The sequence below is a fragment of the Pipistrellus hanaki genome (genome assembly GCF_964339955.1).
Source record: "Pipistrellus hanaki genome assembly, chromosome: 3".
NCBI lineage: Eukaryota > Metazoa > Chordata > Mammalia > Chiroptera > Vespertilionidae > Pipistrellus > Pipistrellus hanaki.
In genome coordinates, this window is record NC_140505.1 from 19,368,606 (window position 1) to 19,391,028 (window position 22,423).

The window sequence follows — 22,423 nt, forward strand, 5'->3', positions numbered from 1 at the left end:
TATTTATTACTCTAAATTTTACCTGTTATTTCTTATTTTTTAGAGGAGAGTGCATCTTGCTATAATCACCATATACCTACAAGTAGATATGAATTTCCATAACAGTGAAAGCTATAGGAAGTTTAATTTTCTTTTTGAGCTTGAATTTCTTAGAAATAAGAGAGATAATCTGGATTTGTAAGTCTCTTAAATCAGTAACATGTGGCAACAAAACTGGCCAAGTTTAAAGATTCAGTGAATAGCTATCATCAGTTACTCCAATCTTCAATAAGTAAGTCAACAATATTTATTGGGAATCCAATGAATGTCCCAGTAATGTCAATGTGCCAGACACTGTGCTGGAAGCCAGGTCACATATAAGATTTTTGTTCTCATGGTGCTCAATCAAATATATAAAGGTTCTCTATAAGCCTGACAGAGGAAATTTCAATAATCCCTCATCTTCTATAAATCTCAGTGTCATATGTTGTACTCTAATAATTGCAAGGTATTTTCAAATCAGTGAGTCAGACTCTTGGAATGAATTATTCTGCATAATTTTACCTAGGACTTATAGAAATACCATTATTTTTTAAATTTTTAGATGTAAATAATCCTATAAACATTGTATGATTCCTTGTGGAAAAAATGTATTGTCTATAAAACTTCTATATTATTCAATTACCATTAGTAATTTTACATATGTTATGGTACACATGACATTTATACTTAATTGAATTAGAGGGAAATTTGACACTATAGGAAAATTAGAATACTGTGCTTCATTCCTTCTTGTGGCTACTTTTTAATGAAAATTTTATTGATATATAATTTACATACTATAATATTTACTCTTTAAACTTTATAATTTAGTGGTATTTAGTCTAGTTACAGAATTGGGCAACTATCATGATTAAGTTGAGGACAGGTTCATCACTCTGAAAAGGAAACTTCATAGTCATTAGTAAGCACTTCTCAGTCACCCCTGCCCATATGGGGCAATCACTAGTCTACTTTTTCTTTATGAATTTTCCTATTCTGAATATATCATAACAAAAGTATATGGCCTTTTGGCTCTGGCTTCTTTTATTTAGCATCATGTTTTGAAAGTTTATCTAGGTTGTACCATAACTATTCTTTATTCCATTTTATGATTGAATATTTCATTGTACTGGAATGGATTTGTTTATCCATTCATCATTTGGTAAACATTGAGTAGTTTCTTTTCTAGGCTATTATGAATAGTATTTTAATGAAAAATTATTTACATGTTTTTGTATGAATACATATTTTTAGTTATCTTGAATATATATCCAGAAATAGGAATGTTAGGTTATATGACAACTCTCTGGATACCATTGTGAGAAACTGTTAAATTATTTTGCCAAGTGGATGTTCTATTTTGCAATTACAACATCAATATGTAAGAGTTCCAATTTCTCTACATCCTCTCTAATGCTCATTATTGTTTGTCTTTTTTATTACTAGTGTATGTGTAGTAGTATTTCATTGTGATTTTTATTTGAATTTTCCAGATTCTGAGATTATTGAGAATCTCTTCATGTGCTTATTAGTCATTGTTTGTTTTCTTTGGGGAAAAAAATGTCTATCAAGAATTTTACCCATTTTTTGTTTTATTTTTAAAATACGTTTTTATTGAATTTTTTAGAGAGAGAAGGAAGGGATAGAAACAGCAATGATGGAGAAACATCAATTGGCTGCCTTATGTATACTGTTATTTGGGATCAAGCCTGTAAACAAGGCATGTGCCCTTATAGGGAATCAAACTAGTGACCTCTTGATTCTTAGATTGTTACTCAACTGCTATACCAGACTTGCTGGGCTATCTATTTTTAAATCAGATTGTCGTTTTGTTATTGAATTGTAAGAGTTATTTACATATTTTTTTACCAGATACCTTATTAGCAAATATTTTTCACATTTCATGAGTTACCTTTTCATTTTCTTCATCGGATACTTTGAACTACAAAGGTTTTTAGTTTTGAGAGCATCCAATTTGTCTTATTTTTTCTTTCATTTCATGTACTTTTGGTGTTTTAGCTAAGAAACTATTGCCTAATTCAAACTTTTGAAAATTTATAACTCTTTTCTTCTAAGAGTTTTTCTTTTAGTTCTACATTTAATTCCTTGATTCATTTTAAGTTACTTTTTTATGTAAAGTATAAGGTAAAGGTCCAACTTTATACCTTTTCATGAGGATATTCAATAATTCCAGCAGTATTTGTTAGAAATGCTTTTCTTTTTCTCATTGAATTATGTTGTCGTCCTTGTTAAAATGAATTCACCATTAAAGTAAGAGTTCACACTTGGACTCTTAATTCTATTCCATTGATCTATATAGCTATCTTTCTATGAGTAACAACATCTTGATTAATATAATTTGTAATAAGTTATAAAATTCTACTCCAACCAGTACTGAGTTTAAAGCAACTGAAAATTTTACTCTCCTGAATACTCTACATGACACAACTACCTATGAAAATATATTCAAAAAAGTTGAGAAAACACTAATTTAGCACATTCTGAAGTGGAATCTGCTAAGATATATTACAAATGATAGTGGTAAAATACATGTGGAGTAAAAATAATTCCTACTTAGATAAATTTAGACAAGGTGTGCAAAGACTGGTTATTTATTGTATTATTCGTTACCAGATTGTTTTGTAGAAAATATCTGAATTTATCATAAATTATTCAGCCAGTAGTGTCAGTGGTGAACTTCCTTTGCTCCCACGGACTTCACCATTGTCAGTTCTATGAATTTTAGTCATAAATAGAAGATGCATATCCTGACTTGCCCTACCACAAAGCAGTTTAATATTTTAGCAGTAGTTAAGATTTACTGTGATCTTTTGGATTCTGGGACAAGACTGAAATTTTTCTGAATGAAAACTTCTACCAGTCACTATTATTGAATACAAAATGGCTTCAAAACAGCATTCACTGCAGGTTTTATAACTTTTCTTAATGAAATCAATCTAAAATTGAAAGACAAAATAGAGCTTATATGTGGAACTTATTCTATGATAAAGTCACTAGAATGACAATTACTCTTCTTTCAATCAGAAGTAATGTCAAAGCCTTTTTTTAAAATATAGTTTTTATGGCCGAAACTGGTTTGGCTCAGTGGTAGAGCATCAGTCTGCAGACTGAAAGGTCCCAGGTGCGATTTCAGTCAAGGGCATGTACATTGGTTGCGGGCACATCCCCGGTAGGGGGTGTGCAAGAGGCAGCTGGTCAATGTTTCTCTCTCATCGACGTTTCTAGCTCTCTATCTCTCTCCCTTCCTCTCTGTAAAAAGTCAATAAAATATATTTAAAATATAGTTTTTATGATTTCAGAAAGGAAAGGGAGAGGGAGAGAGAGATAGAAACATCAATGATGAAAGAGAATCATTGATCAGCTGCCTCCTATACACCCCACACTAGGGATTAACTCTTATGCCCTGACTTGAATGGTACCGTGACCTCCTAGTTCATAGGTGGACACTCAACCACTGAGCCACACTGGCAGGGCAATGGCAAGCTTTTTATATACTTCTCATGATGTCAAAAGTTAAAGCAAAGTGAGATCATTATTTCCACACAAATTTATAGTGGATATATTTTCTAATTTCGGTTCCAACAGCGTTGTATGTGTTTCTGGATCTTGATGTAAGTGCAAAGGAAATTTCTTTATTTTTAAGTTCATATAACTGCAGTTGAGGGTTTCCACCTTATCTTACATTCCAGTGATCAATCTGGTATATAATGACATGCTAAAAGCAACTATCAAGAGAAGAGTCTAACAGGATTCTAGAAATACCTTCTCTGTGATGAATAAGTTCAATTACAATCATATGCTCATGAAGTATTATCAATATTTGTAAGTATCTATCTGTGTGAAAAGACATTTTCAAAGATGATATATGTTAAATCACATTAAGGTCAGCATTAACATATGAACCTTTGCAATTGATTTTCATGATAGAGAACACTAAATTTAAATGTCAATTAAGCAAAATCCCTTTTAAAATTCTTTCCTTTTCATTAGTAGTTCGGTAATACAAAAATTATACTTATTATTAATACATTTTTAGTACCCTCAATGAAAAGTTTTGAAAATTTATCCTCTCTAGCTACAGAATGACCTACATAATAATAGTTTTGCCTTTTGGCCTACAAAGCTTAATACATTTTTACACTCTAAACCTCACAGGAAAAAAAAAATTGTCAGTTCTGTTTTATATAGTTAATGTTGACCCGTATCACTTCAGATGTCTGAAAATAATGGGTAAAAATAGGTAAAGATTATTTTTAGATAATTTTGTAAAAGTGATAATCCTCATTCAAACTATTACTAAAATTTTGAGTTTAGCTTAAAAGGGTTGTAAAGAACTTGGATAAGTAGAGGTGAATAAAGGTCCCACATAGAGAGCAATTGATTCTTCAGTTACATAATCTCAATTTTCCACTAAAACCAAAAGAGTGTATATGGTAAAGCAATCAACAAGCAGAATAAGCCGAAACCAGTTTGACTCAATGGATAGAGCATCAGCCTGTGGACTGAAGGGTCCGGGGTCAATTCCTGTCAAGGGCATGTACCAGTTGGGGGTGTGCATGAGGCAGCTGATCAATGTTTCTCTCTCATTAATGTTTCTGACTCTCTATCCCTCTCTCTTCCTCTCTGTGAAAAATCAATAAAAAATATATTTTTTTAAAAAAAGAACAGAATAAAATAATCATTAGAACACCTGAAATTTGATGTGGTTGTTGTTAGACTTTTGTCCTGGAATTCTGAGTGGAAGAGAATGGGTTCCTAACAGGTAGTCAAATTGAAGAGGCTGGGTTCTGTGAAATCTTCTTTAGATTTTTTTACTTTTTCATGGAGTGATGAGAGCTGAGCCATAAGTTTGAATTTGTTTCCATGGAGATTTTGATATTGATGAGAAAGAGATGATAGGATAGCATTTGCATTCTTGCAAAATAGTCAAGAAACTACTCACCAGAAAGGAAAAATATTATTTATATTTGTATTAAGCATCTGTATAATTGAATACAGATGCCAATGTATCTTGACCAAAAACCTTGATAATGTACTATCTTCCTTTTGATCTACAAGGGCAGTGAAGAGGTACATGCATGAACTTCTACCTTCTGGATGACTAATGGTAGATCATGGAGTGATATTGTCCCTGCTGTGAGACATAGCAAGAAAGGTCAAACTCAGCACTAACCTGTCAGCCTCCACAATGGTTCATAGTATGGGATATATTTAGATGAGAAAGGAATTTTATTGCCAAAAGGAGTGTGTGTGTATGTGTGTGTGTGTGTGTGTGATTTTTTATTTTATTTTGTAAAGCTCACATGAGACTATGTTTTTATTGATTTTTAGAGAGAGAAAGAGGAAGGGGCAGAGAGAGAGAGTGAGAAATACTGATCAGTTGCCTCCTGTACACACCCTGACCTGACCTAGACTGAACTTCCAACCAAGATATGTCTTAGACCAAGAATCAAACCCACAACCTTTTGGTATATAGGATGGCAGTCCAACCAAGTCACCTGGCTAGAGCTGGTGGTGATTTTTAAATTAGAGAAATGTTCCCAGAAAATTTGGAGAATCATATTTATATTCTCATATCATTATATTCACTCTCCTTCTCTTTTCCCCCTTCCCTGCTCTACCTTTCCCCTCCCCCCTCCCCTCCTTTCTTTTCTCTCCCCCTCCCCCTCCTCCTCCCCCTCCCTCTCCCTCTCACTCTCCCTCTCTCTCTCTCCAACAAATAACTAAAATTAAGTAAATGATACTAGAAAGGCAATAAATGACTTCTGAAAATTCCTTCTGGAGCTGAATTAGTAGAGGTAAGAGGTGAGTCATTCAGATTGTTTCTTTATGGGAACAGCCTCGGCTTCAAGAAATTCAGATATTAATATCACCTCTATAGTCGCACATAAGACAAGTCAGGACTTGATGTTCAGCAGAAAGTTAATTCCAAATTAGAGGTGAACAGAATAGTATGAACATTCTACTTCTTTTCTTTTGTTCTGATTCATCTTTAAAGAGCTAAGGTGCGGGAAACATCTAAGTAAGAGCGCTCATGACCTTCCTGCCTTATTAAGGCTGTCTCACCCTGGGATCCTTATCTCCCACTAAAAATCCCAATGCTTACCTTTCATCCCTAATAGCAGCCTTATTTTAATCACTTTTCTTGTTAAAGAATGCTAACCACAATCTTTTCCCTCCCACCAGAGACCCTTAATTCTAACTTTTCACCTTTAATTAAGGCACACCACTTTTTAAAAATAGCCTTCATGTAACACATGGAGCAGGAGGAGGGCTCCATGTCATGAGTGATCCCAAGTGGCTTCCATCTCCATTATCTCCATTGCTTCTTGACAGGTCACTGGTGCTAAGTAAAATGTTATAATACTCAGGATGCCTTTATTCAGCAGGCTTCCTTCCAGTGATGGCTTCCAGATGTGAGGAAATTTTAAAAGTCTGTGGCCCTCAACACATCATTAGGTCCTCCCAATGTTTCCAAAAATCTGTAATCACCAGCACACTAACAATTTGTCTCAATTTTGACATTCAGCCACAGGTATTTCAGAGAATTAAAGAATGTGAATAAGAAAACTTCATAAATAACTTTCTATTTCTAAGGTGGGAATCTAATAATATTCAGGGACCCTGGAATTATTTTTATTTCCTCTGCACAATTTATACGCTTTCCATTTGACACCTCTCCCTTTATCTGACACACATGCAGGCACACACATGTGCACACTCACACCAGTGACATTTTGATGGGTGCTAGTTTTTCCAGGTCCTAATTTCTTTTGGGGAGTAATTTCTAGCAATTGCCCTGGCCAACCCTTTCACCCTACTGCATCAGGGAAGCATTTTTGTCATGCTAATCTCTGACCCAGGGTTAATCCCATGAAACCTTAGGGACTATATCAGTATAATAAAAATATGAGCTAGTTTTCAGATATTTCAAATTTCTTCTTCCCACCTCCATATACCATCAAAAAAATAAATAAATAAATAAACGAAAACATTTTGTTTAAAATTTGCATTTGTTTCCATTGTGTGCTTTTAGGGTAAAAGTGTAAGAGTAACATGTCATGGTTCAGATCCCAGTCCATAAGTAACCTCTATGTTCACTATGTCATTTGGTATTTAGAAGCTCCTGGGTGGTGTGGGAAAGATCATCTAAGAATGCGACCTCATGCTGTAAAGATTGGCTGAGGGAATTGTTTCCAATTAGATGTGAAGCTTGGCCTATGCCCTAGGCTCTTCTGCTCAGGGCACAAATTCCAGCCTTTATGAAAGGTACCTGCTGCTTGAGGTCATGCCTTATTTGTCCTCACATTGTAGGAAATCCCAAATGCAATCTCCATAAAAATATAAAGGGCTTTAAATAATGATCCATCTGGGGAATGGGTGAGGAAGAGGGAAGTGTGAGTGTGTGTGTGTGTGTGTGTGTGTGTGTGTGTGTGTTATCTTTCTCATTGATCTCCCATCTGGTAACAATTTAAGTTCAGAGATGCCTACATGCATGTTTTCACAGAATATACTCTGCAAAAAAATTTTTTTTCAGTTTATACTCATCAGAAATAAAGCAAAACTTAGAAGAGATGCTCAAATGGGAGCTCAGATGTGGATTTATCTCTTAGAAACACCACCCAATTTTTGCCTTTACCTGGGTTGAAGCCACTCTGACCTTGGGTCTAACTTCCAAGCAAAGGAGTGGAAAAAATTCCTTGCAGGGATTTTAAGTTGTAAACATTGAAAACAGAGGCCATGGATTTGATAGACTGCATCTGTAAAGCAGCACTGTAAGGCAAACAGAACACTCTTCACAGCTGATTTGGTTTACCAGAGAACACAGTTTACATTCTCCGGTGTAGCCTGAAATAATATCACACTGAATACAATGATACCTTGAATTTTGGTATCTTAAAAATAACATTTATACATTTTTTTAAAAAACACACCTACCATATTTCCTATTAAAGTTTATAATTCCACCATGGCTCTTTAAAAGTCATTGCATATGCAACGACTCAGGAGACAGGGGCCAGAAGGAGAGTGGAAGATATAATTCTCTGGGACCTGCTTCTCTTACAATATACAGGCTCTGGCCACCCAACTGTGTTTTCTTCTAGTGAATACCAGCCAAACTCATCTGCATACATAGAGATGTGCACAGGTTTCTGAGAGCACCATAAAAAGTTTTCTGGGCATAGAGTTTCAAGTTTTATTCTTCCTTCCCCTTTCTTCCTTCTTTCCTAGGAGCTTTTTATATGAGCAGGGAAAAGTGTCCCCATTCTGGCAGTGGAGTGGCCAGTTTACTGAAAGCCTCCTGAAAGCCTCTTGTCCTGAGCTAACCAAAAGAGTCAGTAACCCCAGCTGCCCCATAAGGGTGTCCTATTCCCCTCCTCTCCTGAGATTTTCCCATATGGCAACCAAAAGGGCATGGTGCTGTAGAGACAGCCACACTGCCCTCAGGGTAGGTGATGTCCCATGAGATTTCAAGGGAGGTTATCTCTCATTTTACCCAGCAAAGGAGTCTCAGCATGGATTTTTGGTCAAGCTGGAGAGAGGCACTGAACCTGGTGCATAATTTCCCTTTCTAATGGAGAAAGGAAGAGACTGCAGAGGCCTTGCTAACAGGGAAGGTGGATCATGCTCTCTGCCTTCCAGAGATTCTCTACAGTCCTGAAAGTTTCTCAGAGCTTCCAGGAGCCCTTCTTCACTTTCTCATACACAGGTTCCTGGGGGAATTGACTATAAAATATTATACTTTTTTTAAACCTTAAGTTTCACTCCAAGGTAAAAATAATGCTTTGTAATGAGTAAATGGCAATCAGGTGAAACCAGAAACATAAAATAGGAATGTGGCCATAAAAGTTCATATTCTGAAATCTGACTATAGCATGTGTTTAGGTGTGTAGGGATATATGTATATGTGTGTAAGATTTAGAGAGAGAGGGAAGAAGGGAAAGAGAGAAAATGATCAGGATAGAGTAGGAAGCATTAATTATACAACTTGCCCTCACACTTTCAAATTTTAGGTGATTTCTTTTTTCTCAGTCCACAAAAGGTGATGACCAGAATTGACAATAAATGAGTATGTTCATGTTAAGTACAGACTGAATAGCTTTGTCACTAAATACAAAGTCATTGGAGAGAGAGCAGTTGCAGCCTTCAAGATACAAAATCCTCAGAAACATCAAAGACATCCTGAGACTAAGGATTTTTTCCAAAGATTAAACCAAGGTGGCCATGGAAACTCCTGCACAAAGGAACACTTTCCTCTTTTTCCCCCAACCCTCAGCCAAGGGACTTGTCATTTTCTCTGTGCTAAGACTTTGTGAAACTTCGTATTTTTATTTAACTCAAGTCTTGAGCAAAAGATATATTGTTCTGCATCCAGGCCAGAAAACTCTCTGCTAAGAATTTACAAGCAGCCTATGGGGTTTTAAGGTTTCAAATGGAATGGTCACAAGCCAGGATTTGCAATCACATCCCAAAATGAGGCCTGTGAAATAAAAAATAAAAAAATAAAAATAATAATAAAAAACATAGGTGCCTTTTGAACTTTCTAGTAGGAAATGTGGGCAGTGATCATTGGCTGATCATTTTAAAAATTGGCTGATCATTAAAAAAATAATAATAATTGGCTGATCATTTTAAAAAATAATCAGAGTCAAGTCTGTAAGTTGGAGGAAACAATAACCCAGCACCGAAACCTACCCACCTTCTTAACAGAGGCTTTTTCCCTTAGAAAGAGAAAAAACCACAATTGTAAGCCAAAGGCACATTGTCCTTTATTTATATTCCCCTTTAAGTGGTAGGATTGATACAAGGTAAGTTACTATGGATATGGCAGAATAAAAATTCTCTTCAAAATAGTTCCATGAAGCTTAGAGGAAAGAGCCTGCCATCCTCTGCTGGGATGTGTTCAAATGTGTGCTCATAGCACATGGGCTTCCTGAAGCAGGGTGGCCTGCAGAATGGCAGTTATTCACAAAGATGGCTGCAGGCTTCATTCACATGCTGTTCTGCACTCCCACAAGCATCCCGGCTGTAAGGGCTGTTCTTTCCCACCACACGTGACCTATCAGCTTTCAAAGGTGGATGTCAGAGACATGAGTAAGGATAGTTCAAGGTTCAAAGCCTCTTGAATGATGCCAGATGGAAGTACCATGCATTGCTTCTACAATAAGAAGTCTATCATGTAATCAGAAAACCAACCCACCTTTATCCCACAGATGTTCTACTGAGGGCCTTCTCAGATAATTCCCACTGTGTTTCTTGCTGGGCTATCTTACATGGAAAGACCCCTCACCTGGGAAGTTTCTACCTGTGGTCAGGATGTGGCTTTTCTCCTTTGTTCTGAGTGACCTGGATGGTGCTCTGTGGCTACCTTTTCCTCCCAATAGCACCAGCCTTTATGTTTTAATCCCTGTTTCCAAGTTCTAAGACTGCTAATGCTGCACATTCTCATAGATGATTTATTAGTCTCTTTAGGAAGGTATATTTCTGCAAGGATCATGTCATTTGCAAGACATATGGCAGAAGGGAGCTTTAGTTAAGGCATGGTGAACTAAATTACATCAGGTTTTGCTTTGGCAAGGACACCAGATGGATGCCTTTATGATGAAGTGGGTCTCCTCCAGCCTTTTCTTTTACGAAGGCCTTCAACAGGTGTTTCCTCTGAGGCATATCTGTTTTCCATAACATCAGAAGGAAAAAAGAAATGAATGAAGAATGAAGAAAGCTGTCTGTGACAGCTTGTGTACATAGATCTTGCTTTTATTATGATAGGAAAGTGTATAGCGAATGATTTGCTATTCTGAGTCAACTTAAAATATGCTTGTGAGAAGAATATCTTCCATTTGCCAAAGGGCATTTAATTTTCAGATTAAAGACTCTTCATTCATTATGGGTGGGATGGGGGGTGGGAGGGTTGAGGAGGAGAAGTGTGGAGAAGATGAAGAAAGTGATCAGAAGGAAAGTAGTGGCACTGGTTTTAAACTTGAGTGCTGAGGGCAGTGTGTGGGAAGCCACCTCCCTAAAGGGAACTTGATGCATTATTTCAGCATCTGAGGGAAGATGTCTAGGAAACAACACATGGAGAGAAAATAAGGTTCTATGAATGAGTAGTAACATAGTCAGTTCTCCAAATTCTGATAAGCATCAAAACCAGACTTGGGCTTAACTGTGTTGCTTTTAACAACCTAGGCATAAAGCCATCACCATGGTTCTGTCTGGTACCATTAAGAGAATCAGCATGGGGGACCTGGAGAGGGTAGGTGGAGGGAGTCAATGAGGAAAAAAAGGGGACATATGTAATACTTTCAACAATAAGGATAAATAAGAGAGAGAGAGAGAGAGAGAGAGAGAGAGAGAGAGAGAGAGAGAGAGAGAGAGAGAGAGAAAACACACCTTTGCGGCTCTTAAGATTCTGGGTTGGGGCTCATGACTTAGGGATATTTAAACCACAAAAGGTATTTTAATTCAAATGAACAAGGTAACCCATTCTGGTAAAGCTGACTTTGAGGCTTACATCACAACATCTTCTGGCTAGGTAAATGACTAGAATCCATTAAGTTTGTAAGTAGGTCTTAAATGGAGGGGAAAATAAGGGTTGAACCTAGGCCTTGGCTGGTGTCATTAGCAATTAGCCTCTCCACTTTTCCAAACCCTTTGGCAGTGCCCCATCCTCCCACTCCGGCTTTTCCAACTGGGTCTTCTCTCAGTCCAATCACTTTAGGTCTGACACCTCAATCTCAGTTTACCTGAGTTATTTTGTCTGAAAGAAATATGACTTAAGGTATTAATTTAGAAACTAACCTGGTAAAAAGAGAGGGAGAGAGAGAGAAAAAAAAAAGGCCTGTCCTTATGTTGGAGTCTGGGACTTTGGGCCACGTGTTGAATTATAAGCTATATTAATTCACAGGGAAAACCCCTAACCCTTCAGCACAGAGAGCAATCAGTTGTATTGTTCCTAGGATGTAGAGTAAAATCTCACAGGAGAATTCTGTCATAGGCTATTGATTAGGAGGGCAGAACCTTTAGTGTAAAATAGTATTGTGTATCTCCAAAAGGGTTTCAAGGGATAGTTAAAATTATCTTACCTAGTAATGGAAAAACATGCTAATTGACTGTACCTTTGTGATGCCCACAGCCAATCAGGAGTGAGTAACCAACAAAGATGGCTGTTAATTTGCATATGAGGCTGTTCTGGGCCTCTGAGCAGCGTAGGAAGGTAGTAGGAAGGTAGAAAGGTGGCTCTGGTCCAGAGGGAAAGGAAGGCCCATTCTGGCACAAATCTTTGTGCATTGGGCTTCTGGTTTTTAAATATAATGAAATAAGTGGTAAAAAGTTTTTGTGGTGAAATAAGTGTGTGAAACACTTTTTATACAAACTTTATAGGATTTTATTTTTGCAAAGTTTTTCAGGACCTTCTTATGCTAAAGTGTAGTGTGAATCTCAAAGAGGCAATACTTTTCTCAAAATTTATTTGACTACACAAAACAATTCCTTAGAGCTTTTCTGTTGCTGATATTCCACAGAACATGTTCTTTAGAAAAGGCATTTATGTTAAGACAGATTGGACTTATGCTATGGTAGCAATTAATGAAATCCCAGTGGCTTAGCACAACAAATGTGCATTTCTTGTTCATGTTGCATTTGCAACACAGGTCAAGCAGGCCAGGGCACTCTCTTCCACATAGCCACTTGTGAATTCTGGCTGGTCTTCTCTATGGCAGGTTAGAGGAGAACCTGAGAATAGCATGGGGGCTTTTACTATGTCAACCATCACTTCCCACATTCCATTGGCCAAAACAGGTCATGTGGCCCCTTCCCACTACCTGTATGCTAAGGAAGGAAAGAATTGGATGTCATGAGCCCCAATAATCTCAACCACAGGATTATATTCAAGCACTAGCTTTATAATTTGTTAGCTCTTGTCTTTTATCCGTAACATAAAGGGTGTTCTTTAAAATCTCTGACAGAGACAGAAATGCTCATCAAATATTTCAATCGCTTCCTACATTCCTCAGCCCCCTTATAGTTAGCAGGACGCATGTAACTAGTTCTGGCCAATGAAATATGAGCAGAAATGATGTGTGCCACCCTGGGCCACAACGTAAATACCTGGCTTGATTCTCCAGTTCCTTTCTCTTCCCTTGCCTTAATGACTGAGGAGGATATATGTGCCAAGTGTGTCACCTTAAGATGGTAGAGCCTCTGTCCTCTTAAGACACTGAATGGTTGTGTGAAGCAGACAAATCTGCTGACCTGAGTTATTATAGGTAAGAAATAACCTGTTTTGTGTTAAGCCCCAGGTATTTTGATGTCATTTCTGCATACTCTACCTAGATTCTTTTGACTTAAATAGGTCCTTTTGAATATTAAATTTTCTGTGATTTTAAGAGTTTATTTTATTTTCTAACAAGCAAATATTCATTCCTTAGGATATGAGTGAAATTTTTCAAAAGATTGTCTAACCCTTTTTGGTGATTGAATATTTTATATGATAAACTTTGTGCCTAACGGCAGTTTAGGGTAATCACATGGAGGGCTTTGCCAAGATCTGAGCAGAATCTAGTTAAATGCAGGTCAGTGATGGAAGTTGTAAATAATTCAAAATGCATTTAATCAGAAAGGATGTTTCAACAGAGACCAATAGGAAAGGTGTCAAAAGGAGAGGAGAAGAAAACTGACTTAAGGAGAGAGATGCTACCTATGCCTTGACCTCACAGCCTTTAAAATTTTATATTCAAGTTCCCAAAACACCTCCCATAATTTCCCCTAAGCAATAATATCATTAGGATACTACTAGAAGTCTGGTCATGCAATATGTGCATAGGAGGGTGTCTCTCAGCCCAGCCTGCATCCTCTCCAATCTGGGACCCCTCAGGGGATGTCTGACTGCCAGTTTAGGCCATTGGACATCTCTCTCACAATCTGGGACTGCTGGCTCCTAACTCCTCTGGCTGCCTGCCTGCCTGATCATCCCTAACCTCTCTGCCTGCCTGCCAGATTGCCCCTAACTACTCCTACTCCTGCCTGCCTGCCTGATTGCTCCTAACCACCTCTGCCTGATAGCCTGATCACTCCTAACTGTTTCCCTGCCAGCCTAATTGCCCCTGTTGGCCTGATCACTCCCAACTACCCTCCTCTGCAGGCTTGACAGCCCCCAACTGCTCTTCCCTGCCAGCCTGATCACCCCTAACCTCTTGCCAGCCTGATCTCATCCCTAACTTCTCTCCCCTGCTGACCTAATCACCCATAACTGCCTCTGCCTCAGCCCCCACCACCTTGTGGCTTTGTCCAGAAAGAAGTCAGACATCTGGAAGATGGCCGGTTGACCCAGTCTAATTAGCATATTACCCTTTTAGTAGTATACATAGATTATATAGGATAAGATTGCTCAAATGGAGTGTGTGTGTGTGGGTAAATGAGCCTTTTTCAGCAGGAGGAGATGCTCTTGGCAGACAAAAATACATAACCCCTATATCTGGACTGATAGCCAGCCATATGCACTGCCAAACTGGTTATTAAAAAATTCAACTGCTTTCTTACATCTTATACCAAATAGCTGTTGCCCTTAAAACCCCTCCTCAACCCCCACCTTAGATTCTGCCTTCACAGTTCACCCAAAATTGGGTTCTGATTGGTCAGTTTCTATGCCAGTCAGTGTCTCTGGGCTGTGGAAGCTGCAGATCAGGCCCTGCCTTTCTCTCAGGGCCTCTCTCCAGGCCTGATCTGCAGCCTGTATGGCAATGGTGAGGTCGTTATGCCTCTAGCCCAGCCCTAACCATACCTGCCTCCCCTGCCCACCCTCCTCCTCTATTACCCCAACCGCCCACTGGCTGCCAACCTTGCTTTGATAGGAACCTGTAGGCCGTGGGGGAGGGACCAAGAGGTACTCCATGTACTTCCTGATGACTGTTCATTTGGTCGTTTGGTCATTAAGGCCATTGGCCTTTTATTATGTAGATTGCTTAGGGGAAAATTAAGAGTAGAAAGAACTACCTTCAAAGCATATATAAACTAAGGTAAAAGGTCTGATGTGTCTGTTAAACACACAGAGATGCACACACACACACACACACACACGCACACACACATCACAAAATCCTTGTGACTTTTGCCAAAAGTGTATAGTAGATCTTGAGCTATGATACAGTCTGGACATTCAGCTCCTGTGTCCTATTCTGTAGTGTCAGAAAGCAGAAGTTATTCTTCCCTTTGGGCTCAAGGTTCTAATTAATTTCACATCTTGGCTGTGTTTCACCAGAGCCCCATGTGGCCTCAGGCTAACTCTCCATTCTTCTTATTTAGGAATATTCTCTTGGAAGAATCTGACTATTTTGATAGCAGCGGCATGTTTTACTGGTGTAAAGCAACCCATTTGGAAAAGGTGATTCTGGTAGGTGATCTTGCACCAAAACTCAAATAAAATAAAATTTCTCTTAGAGCAAATGATACTCTCTCCCTAGTTATAAGTACCTGCCTTTTCTCATTGTAAAATGTGAATTTTGGAGGAAAAACACATACCTTACCAGCCAGATGTGACATTTTACAAAGACTATGTGTAAAAATCCTGGGATTTAAAACAATTAGATTCTTCATCTACTTTTTCTCCCCTATAACAGTTTAGCTGAGTCAGTTATTCAGAATAATGTTCTAAAACTTTACTGTTTTGCTAGTAAATCTAATTAATTTAAATGCACAAGGAAACCCCTTATTTATCAGAACTCTGCAGTCTTTCCTTTATAAAGTAACTAGAGGCCAGATGCACAAAATTCATGCACTCTAGGGTGGGGGAATGGGGTCTTTCAGGCCAGGTTGCACCCTCTTGAAATCTGGGAGCCCTCGGGGAATGTCCGACTAATGGCTTAGGGCTGTTCCCCCTCTCCCAGGCCTAAGCAGTCAGTCAGACATCCTTAGCCTTGCTGTGGAGGCAGGAGAGGCTCCCACCACCACCGCTGCACTTACCAGCTGTGAGCCTGGCTTCTGGCTGAGCAGCACTCCCCTGTGGGAGCACACTGACCATCAGGGGGCAGCTCCTGAATTGAGCATATGCCCCTGGTGGTCACTGTGCATCACAGTGACCGGTAGTTTCACTGTTTTGTTGATTTGCATATTAGCCTTTTATTATATAGGTAAACATTTTCCTAATCTATTCGTTTTAAAGTTTGAATTCCCTATAGTAGTTTTTTTTTTTTTAAGTTTGCTATATTTATATGTAACACATAAGCCAAGCTTGCATCTCCTAAATGCCTGCCCCCTACAACTTGAGTGAATCCATATAGATATTAGAATCCTGTCTCTATACTCTCAAGATAATGAACTCTGCTCACTAAAATGCCAGCAACTAAAATATAAAAAGTCTTGTATCCTAGTGGTGGCTCTAAAGCCTGCTATCTGGATCTCCATCTATTCTCATTTTTCAGAATTAGAAACTCAAGTTTAATCTCAGTGTTTGGTAAATTTAACTAATAAAAGGGATTTGCTTGCATGTTGTATGAACCCTGTATAATATTTTCAACTATGACTAATTGACAATGATGCATTTTTTTCATTTCCAAAAGTAGTTCAGTTTGCTTTTTTTCTGTTACACACACATACATACACACACACACACACACACACACACTCCTTGTGCCAGTGTCCTGATACAATATTTCTCAATTTTTTGTTAAAGCATGATCAATTATTTGATCAGAAGCACAAAATTGTTAAAGCTGTCATATGAGCAAGAAGATTATTAGGGTTACTAAAACTCACTATTTTAGCAATTATATCTTATTCTGAACTCAGCAAAATAAACACCTCTTAAGTAGGCACTCAAAAATGTTTTCAGTGGGAGGGACATTTTTGGAAAGGTTGGGAAGTTGCTTGCAGATAGAGGCATACAAAAGACTGAGAAATGGAAATAGAAGATGTTTTATTAGAACATACTTATGAAGTATGAAAACAGGTTTCTACAATATGATAGCTATTTTCTTTATGACACTTGGTGTAGAATATATGTAAGGACACCAACTTGAGTCTTTGGTAAGTATAGAAGGGCTTCTAGTTTAAGATATTGGAAGGGTTTTTGAAACTTGTGACCCTATAGGAGAAATGTCCAGATTGAAAAATTCAGGGAGTCTTTGAGCTAGGTTTAGTTTACAGAAGGGTCAAATGGAAGTGGTTGATTTAAGTTACTTTGGGACAAATAGTGAATTCTTTTCTTTTCCCAAAGACCATCAACTTTCTTAACCAGAAGACAGTTTTGTGCCACAGTTTCTTGGGGAAATTGCCTCTCTAGCTGTGACCATTAATGCATTCTGCCATATATCTTGTTTCTAATTGTTTAGATTGATTTAGAAGAGCAATTGTTGGATTATAGACATGTTTCATTAAATACTATTAGAGGCTTCGTTATTCTAGTTAAAACTAATTGGTTTAGCTAGAAAGGATTATTTAATAGATTTGGTTAAGATTGATATCACTCTTTAGGAAGGATTTCCAGACTAGTAGCTTGATTTCCCCTCAGATGGGGATTACTTTTGGAAAGAGTATGTTTTATTATATGCTAATTTGACAGATTCTAATTGTTGAGATGTCAGATGTTACTTATTTATCCTGTTAGATTTCAGCAGCCCCTTTTTCATAGAAGCTTGTCATTCAACCCAGCTATAGACTGGCATGAGGGAGAATGGTATAGCTATTTGTAATATTCTGAGTCTTCAAGTGCTCAGGCATGTAAAACACATTAACACATGAAATGATTTTAAATACATTTAACTTGTTGTCCACCATCTTCCAAAAGTCCTCCTCTGAAAATCTAGGAATTCACATTTGATCAATAATTATTGAACAACAGTTAATGAGTCGAACACTGTATATAATTTATATAATTTAGTTTCTACAGCAGGATTAACTTCTATTTATTTTTAAACCACTTAAACTTAAAGTCAGAGAGATTAAGTACTCTGTTCATACTCTAACCACTAATAGCAAAACCAAAATACCAAACCAGATCTAGGACATGCTCAACTTTACCCCACCTCCATGAGAGGAGACAGTGGCTCATTTCCTGAAAGAAATCACATAAAAGACTGAAATAAATTTCCTTCAAAAATACCATTCCTTTTTTTTAAGTTACAATTATTACTTTCAAAAGTCTCTATGGTTGTGAGGAAACCCTTATCTAAGTCTTCATCATGTATATTACTTTATTTTCAAATTAGAGTTATAGGAGAGATATTAATAACTGGCAAAGCCAATAAGAGTATGCAACATATCCAAATGTTTGGGATCAAATGGAATTTTTATGGCTTCTAATTTCTCTTGTACACTTTCCATGAGTAATTTTCTCAACTCTGCAAAGAGTCTATTGTATCAGCTCAATTTTTACAAAAACATGATAAATCATTTCATCAGAAGCATAAGATTGTCAGAGCTGTCACATCAACTAGAGACTATTAGAGTTGCTGAAACCACCATGTTAGAAATAGTCTTATTCTAATCTAAGAAAAATGGTTATTACATTTAAATACTAAGTTATATCATGCGAAATTGCTGCTATTTAACCATTCTTGACCCATAAAAAGGGAATTTCACATGGTCCAAACTAATATGAATTCTTAGATGTAAGAAAATGCTCTGAAAACTGCAACATGTTGGGCAAGTTGATGTAATTTTTCAGGGCTCACTGGAAGACATAAGTTTAGCATAGGAATTTGGAATGTTTTAGTATATCATTGAATCTTATAGCACATACAAGGCTAAACACATATAGTGAAAATAAGATATTTTCCACATCTGGTTCAGTGATTTCACATTGAATTGATGAATGATGCTGCTCTAAGTTTTAATTGATGCACTCAGGCTAATAGAAAACTTATAAAGGAGAAATAAGGAAGTCCACAAAAAAGATCAAAGTATAATTGTCCCACTGTGAATAAGTTCCATTTTTTATGAGCAGTTTGCAAAATTCTATTATCCTTATGACGTACTCCTGTGGATGGACCTCAAATACTTTGGGTAAGGGGAAAGAGCCCTCTTTGAGGGACTATCATGTTGTTTCTAAAAATGACTAGATTCTGGCATGCTTATACTTATGTTTAGAAACGAACTGACAAGTCAAAACATGAGTTTCGGAACCACATTGTGGCTTGTATCTTTGGAGATGCCCACTCAACGCTGATGGGGCTACAAAATTTTGTAATGCCCTTGAGAGCTAGCAACTATCCCCGGCAGGAGCTGAAGGACATTGTGTTCATCGGGTCTCTGGAATACCTGCAGAGAGAATGGCGATTTCTCCGGAATTTTCCCCAGATATACATTCTGCCTGTAAGTATCATATAAGGGATAGTAAATATTTAGAATGATAATAAAAAGTACTACTACTTCTACAGCTACTACTGCTGCTAGCTTGCAGTCATATAGTGGTACCAGAAGCTGAACTATGCATTTTACATATATTAACTAATTTAACTCTCAAAATACCTCGCTGAAATAGATTTTTAAAGATGTTGAATTTTAGGCATGGAGAAAGTAAGTAACCTGTCCCAGTGGTGAGACTATGATTTAAATTCAGACATTATGCTCAGGAGCCACCATGCTTAATGTTTTGACCATGTTTTATAGTCTTAATATAAATCAGACTGCATTTTTTAGCCTGATTCTGACTTAATGGCTAATGCCAAGATGATAGGGGTCAGTCTTTATGCTCTAACTTTCTCATCCTTTCTGGAGACATATCTTTCCTAGAACATGTAATGCCACATGGTCCCTGATAGATATATGAAAAGGAGGAATTAGGTTTACATTTCTGAGAAATGGGTCAGTTATGCATGTGGTATTATGGTTGTAATTGTATTTATCCTGAACCCTCATAAATCTGTATCCTATTATATGCAACCATTTCTCTGGATTAAAAGAAAACACATTATGTGTCTCATGAACTGCATCAAAGCATTTGATTTTTATGCAAGAATTCTGGTGGTGTTTAAGGAATATTTTTTCAAACTTCAAGAATTATTTTCCCAAGAATTTCATTTGTGTGTGTATGTGTGTGTATGTGTGTGTGTGTGTGTGTGTGTGTGTGTGTGTGTGTTTAAGTTACCATGTTTCTCTTCACCACACTACCACACTCTTAGATTAGTTCAAAGAAAGGAAAAAAAAAAAGACAACTATCAGAATTCTTCCAATCCAACTAATATTAGAAATTACCTATATTTGAGTCCAAGGTACCTGAAGGTGGGGCTAGATCTATCCCTATTTTTCCACCAAAGAAAAGTAGCAACCACCACTTTGCTAGTTAATCTGGAACCAACAAGTGGGTTCAGCTACAAGTGAAATTGTGAGGATATAAAGTTTGCCTTTAGATCTATAACTTCTCCTTTTTCTGATTTTTTTTCTCACTACTATTTCCCTTCTTCATTTATCTTCTCCAAACTGAGTCATTTAAATGGATTTAGGCTCCCCATTCTCTTCCCTCCTTTGTCTCATCCCGACTTGCTCTCAGGAGAAGGTCTGTAAAATGTAGTCACACTAAGATATTAATAATTGGTAAGGCTAACTGTGTCAGATACCAGGTAACAAAGTCTTAAAACCAAGTCATTTGGAAGCTGGAGAGTTGTTGGTTCAAAATTATCACCCACAACCGTGAGCCATGATATAAAATTTGTCCACCTGAGAAATTCCTCCTCTGCCCCGTTTCTCTCATTAGGGCTCTGCACTCTATACTGCAGACCTCCATGCAGTCAACATAGAGGAATGTTCCATGTGTGCTGTCTTATCCTCCCCATCCATGTCACCTTCCCAGACTTCACTAGACGCACAGATCATCATGGCCACCCTCAACATAGGATCACTGCGGATAAGCTACTCTGACCCAACACCCATAGATTCAGGTAAGAACAACACCCTGACAAGAAGAGGCTAGGGAGAATGGAATAAGAAAAGAGAATCAACTTCTCTCTGAAGGACTTTAACCATGGGGAAGAGGAGTGGACAGTTTAGTCCTTGAGAATCCTAAGTCAACTGAAAAATTATGATACCCTTCTTCTACATGGAATGCATGTAGTACTTTTCCCATTTTAAGTAAGATCACAGAATTGCAAGTATTAGCATTGTTACTAATCAAATATCAGGGAAGATAGAACTTGGCCTATTATTATAATGAATAGCAAGAAATATTATTAATAATGGAATTCTCATCAGATTTTGTAGATGTTCAAGTTATTATTTTTTGTTTCACGGTGGAGAGAATGAGGAATGATTCTTTCACTCTTCTAGATGCTTTCAATACATGCATTTTAGAATATTATCTCTAAGGTGAGGTCTCTTCAAATTTCTGTAGTATAAAAATGCCACAATCCTACTTCAAAATGGAATGAGATGGTGAGAAGTGAAGATCTCTCCAGGATGGAGATTAGGTCTTTCCTTCCTTTGTGTTCCTCTCAGTGCCTAGCACACTTGTGGTCACTTAGGAGATGCTTAACACATTTATTGAATTGAAGCAAATGAGCCAGAGAACTGAACACTTGGGTAGTTTCCACACATTTCCTGTGCTTAAAATTTGCTTGACATTAGTTCCCAATACAAAATTGTGGTCTTCCTCCCTGCCTGCACCCGCCCCCCTTGAAAAATTGACTACTGGACACTGAACCTAATATGAATGTCCTCTTACTGAATAATTTTCAGTATCTAAAGCAGATTTTCAATTCAAGTAAATCAAGTAAATGCTGGATCTAGCATTTCCCTTAGGGGTGTTGATCCTCTGTGTCAAGGTTGGATACTCAGTCCTCTGGACTCACAGCTGCCAACTACAGCTCTCCCACTTTGCATGGAGCTTGGAGAGATCAGACATCTAAAGCATTGTGAGGCTTTCGTTATTATTGATGAAGATAAAAATCTTCATGAGTCAAACTGGGAAACCAAAAGAACTCTGTCTGACTCCTAGACACTGTTGCTAGGTGGGAAAATACAACATACTTAGGACAAAGGAATAAACAAGTAATCTAGTCTAATTTTCTGTAGGTGAACTAAGTAAGCTATGTGACACACCTTCACTAAGCAACCAAACTCCACTCAGCTCTCAGGGTTTGGGTTCTTTCGCAAAGGAGAACTAAAAGCAAAGCACTTCATGATGTCAATGTACACCAAAAATTAAGACTAAGGAAGTGTACGCCATATCTCTGCTGAGCAAATCTGAAGATCCATAAAATGCTGCTGTTTGCTGCACATAAATCCTTAGCTCAGCCATTAGGGTCACTTAGATTTACCCAATATTTGTGTGTGGTATGGGCATGAGTGTGGTGTGGGGAGGGCTATGGAGGGTGAATGTATAGGGAGTGTGATTATATGCAGGTGTGGGTGCCTATATGCATCATCTTGCAACTTTCTATAATTGGGCAGAGAA

At 37.6% G+C, this 22,423-nt stretch overlaps 1 protein-coding gene across 1 annotated transcript in view; it reads left to right on the forward strand.

The window, feature by feature from the left end:
- The window catches only part of KCNU1 (potassium calcium-activated channel subfamily U member 1), a gene marked incomplete at both ends in the record, with an annotated part of 133,883 nt that overhangs the window by 76,631 nt on the left and 34,829 nt on the right, over positions 1-22,423 (forward strand). The window contains 3 exons of the mRNA XM_084876253.1: positions 15,343-15,430; positions 19,123-19,347; positions 20,729-20,912. Of these exons, the coding sequence (XP_084732379.1) occupies positions 15,343-15,430; positions 19,123-19,347; positions 20,729-20,912 (497 nt within the window). The remainder of the gene's footprint in view (positions 1-15,342; positions 15,431-19,122; positions 19,348-20,728; positions 20,913-22,423) is intronic.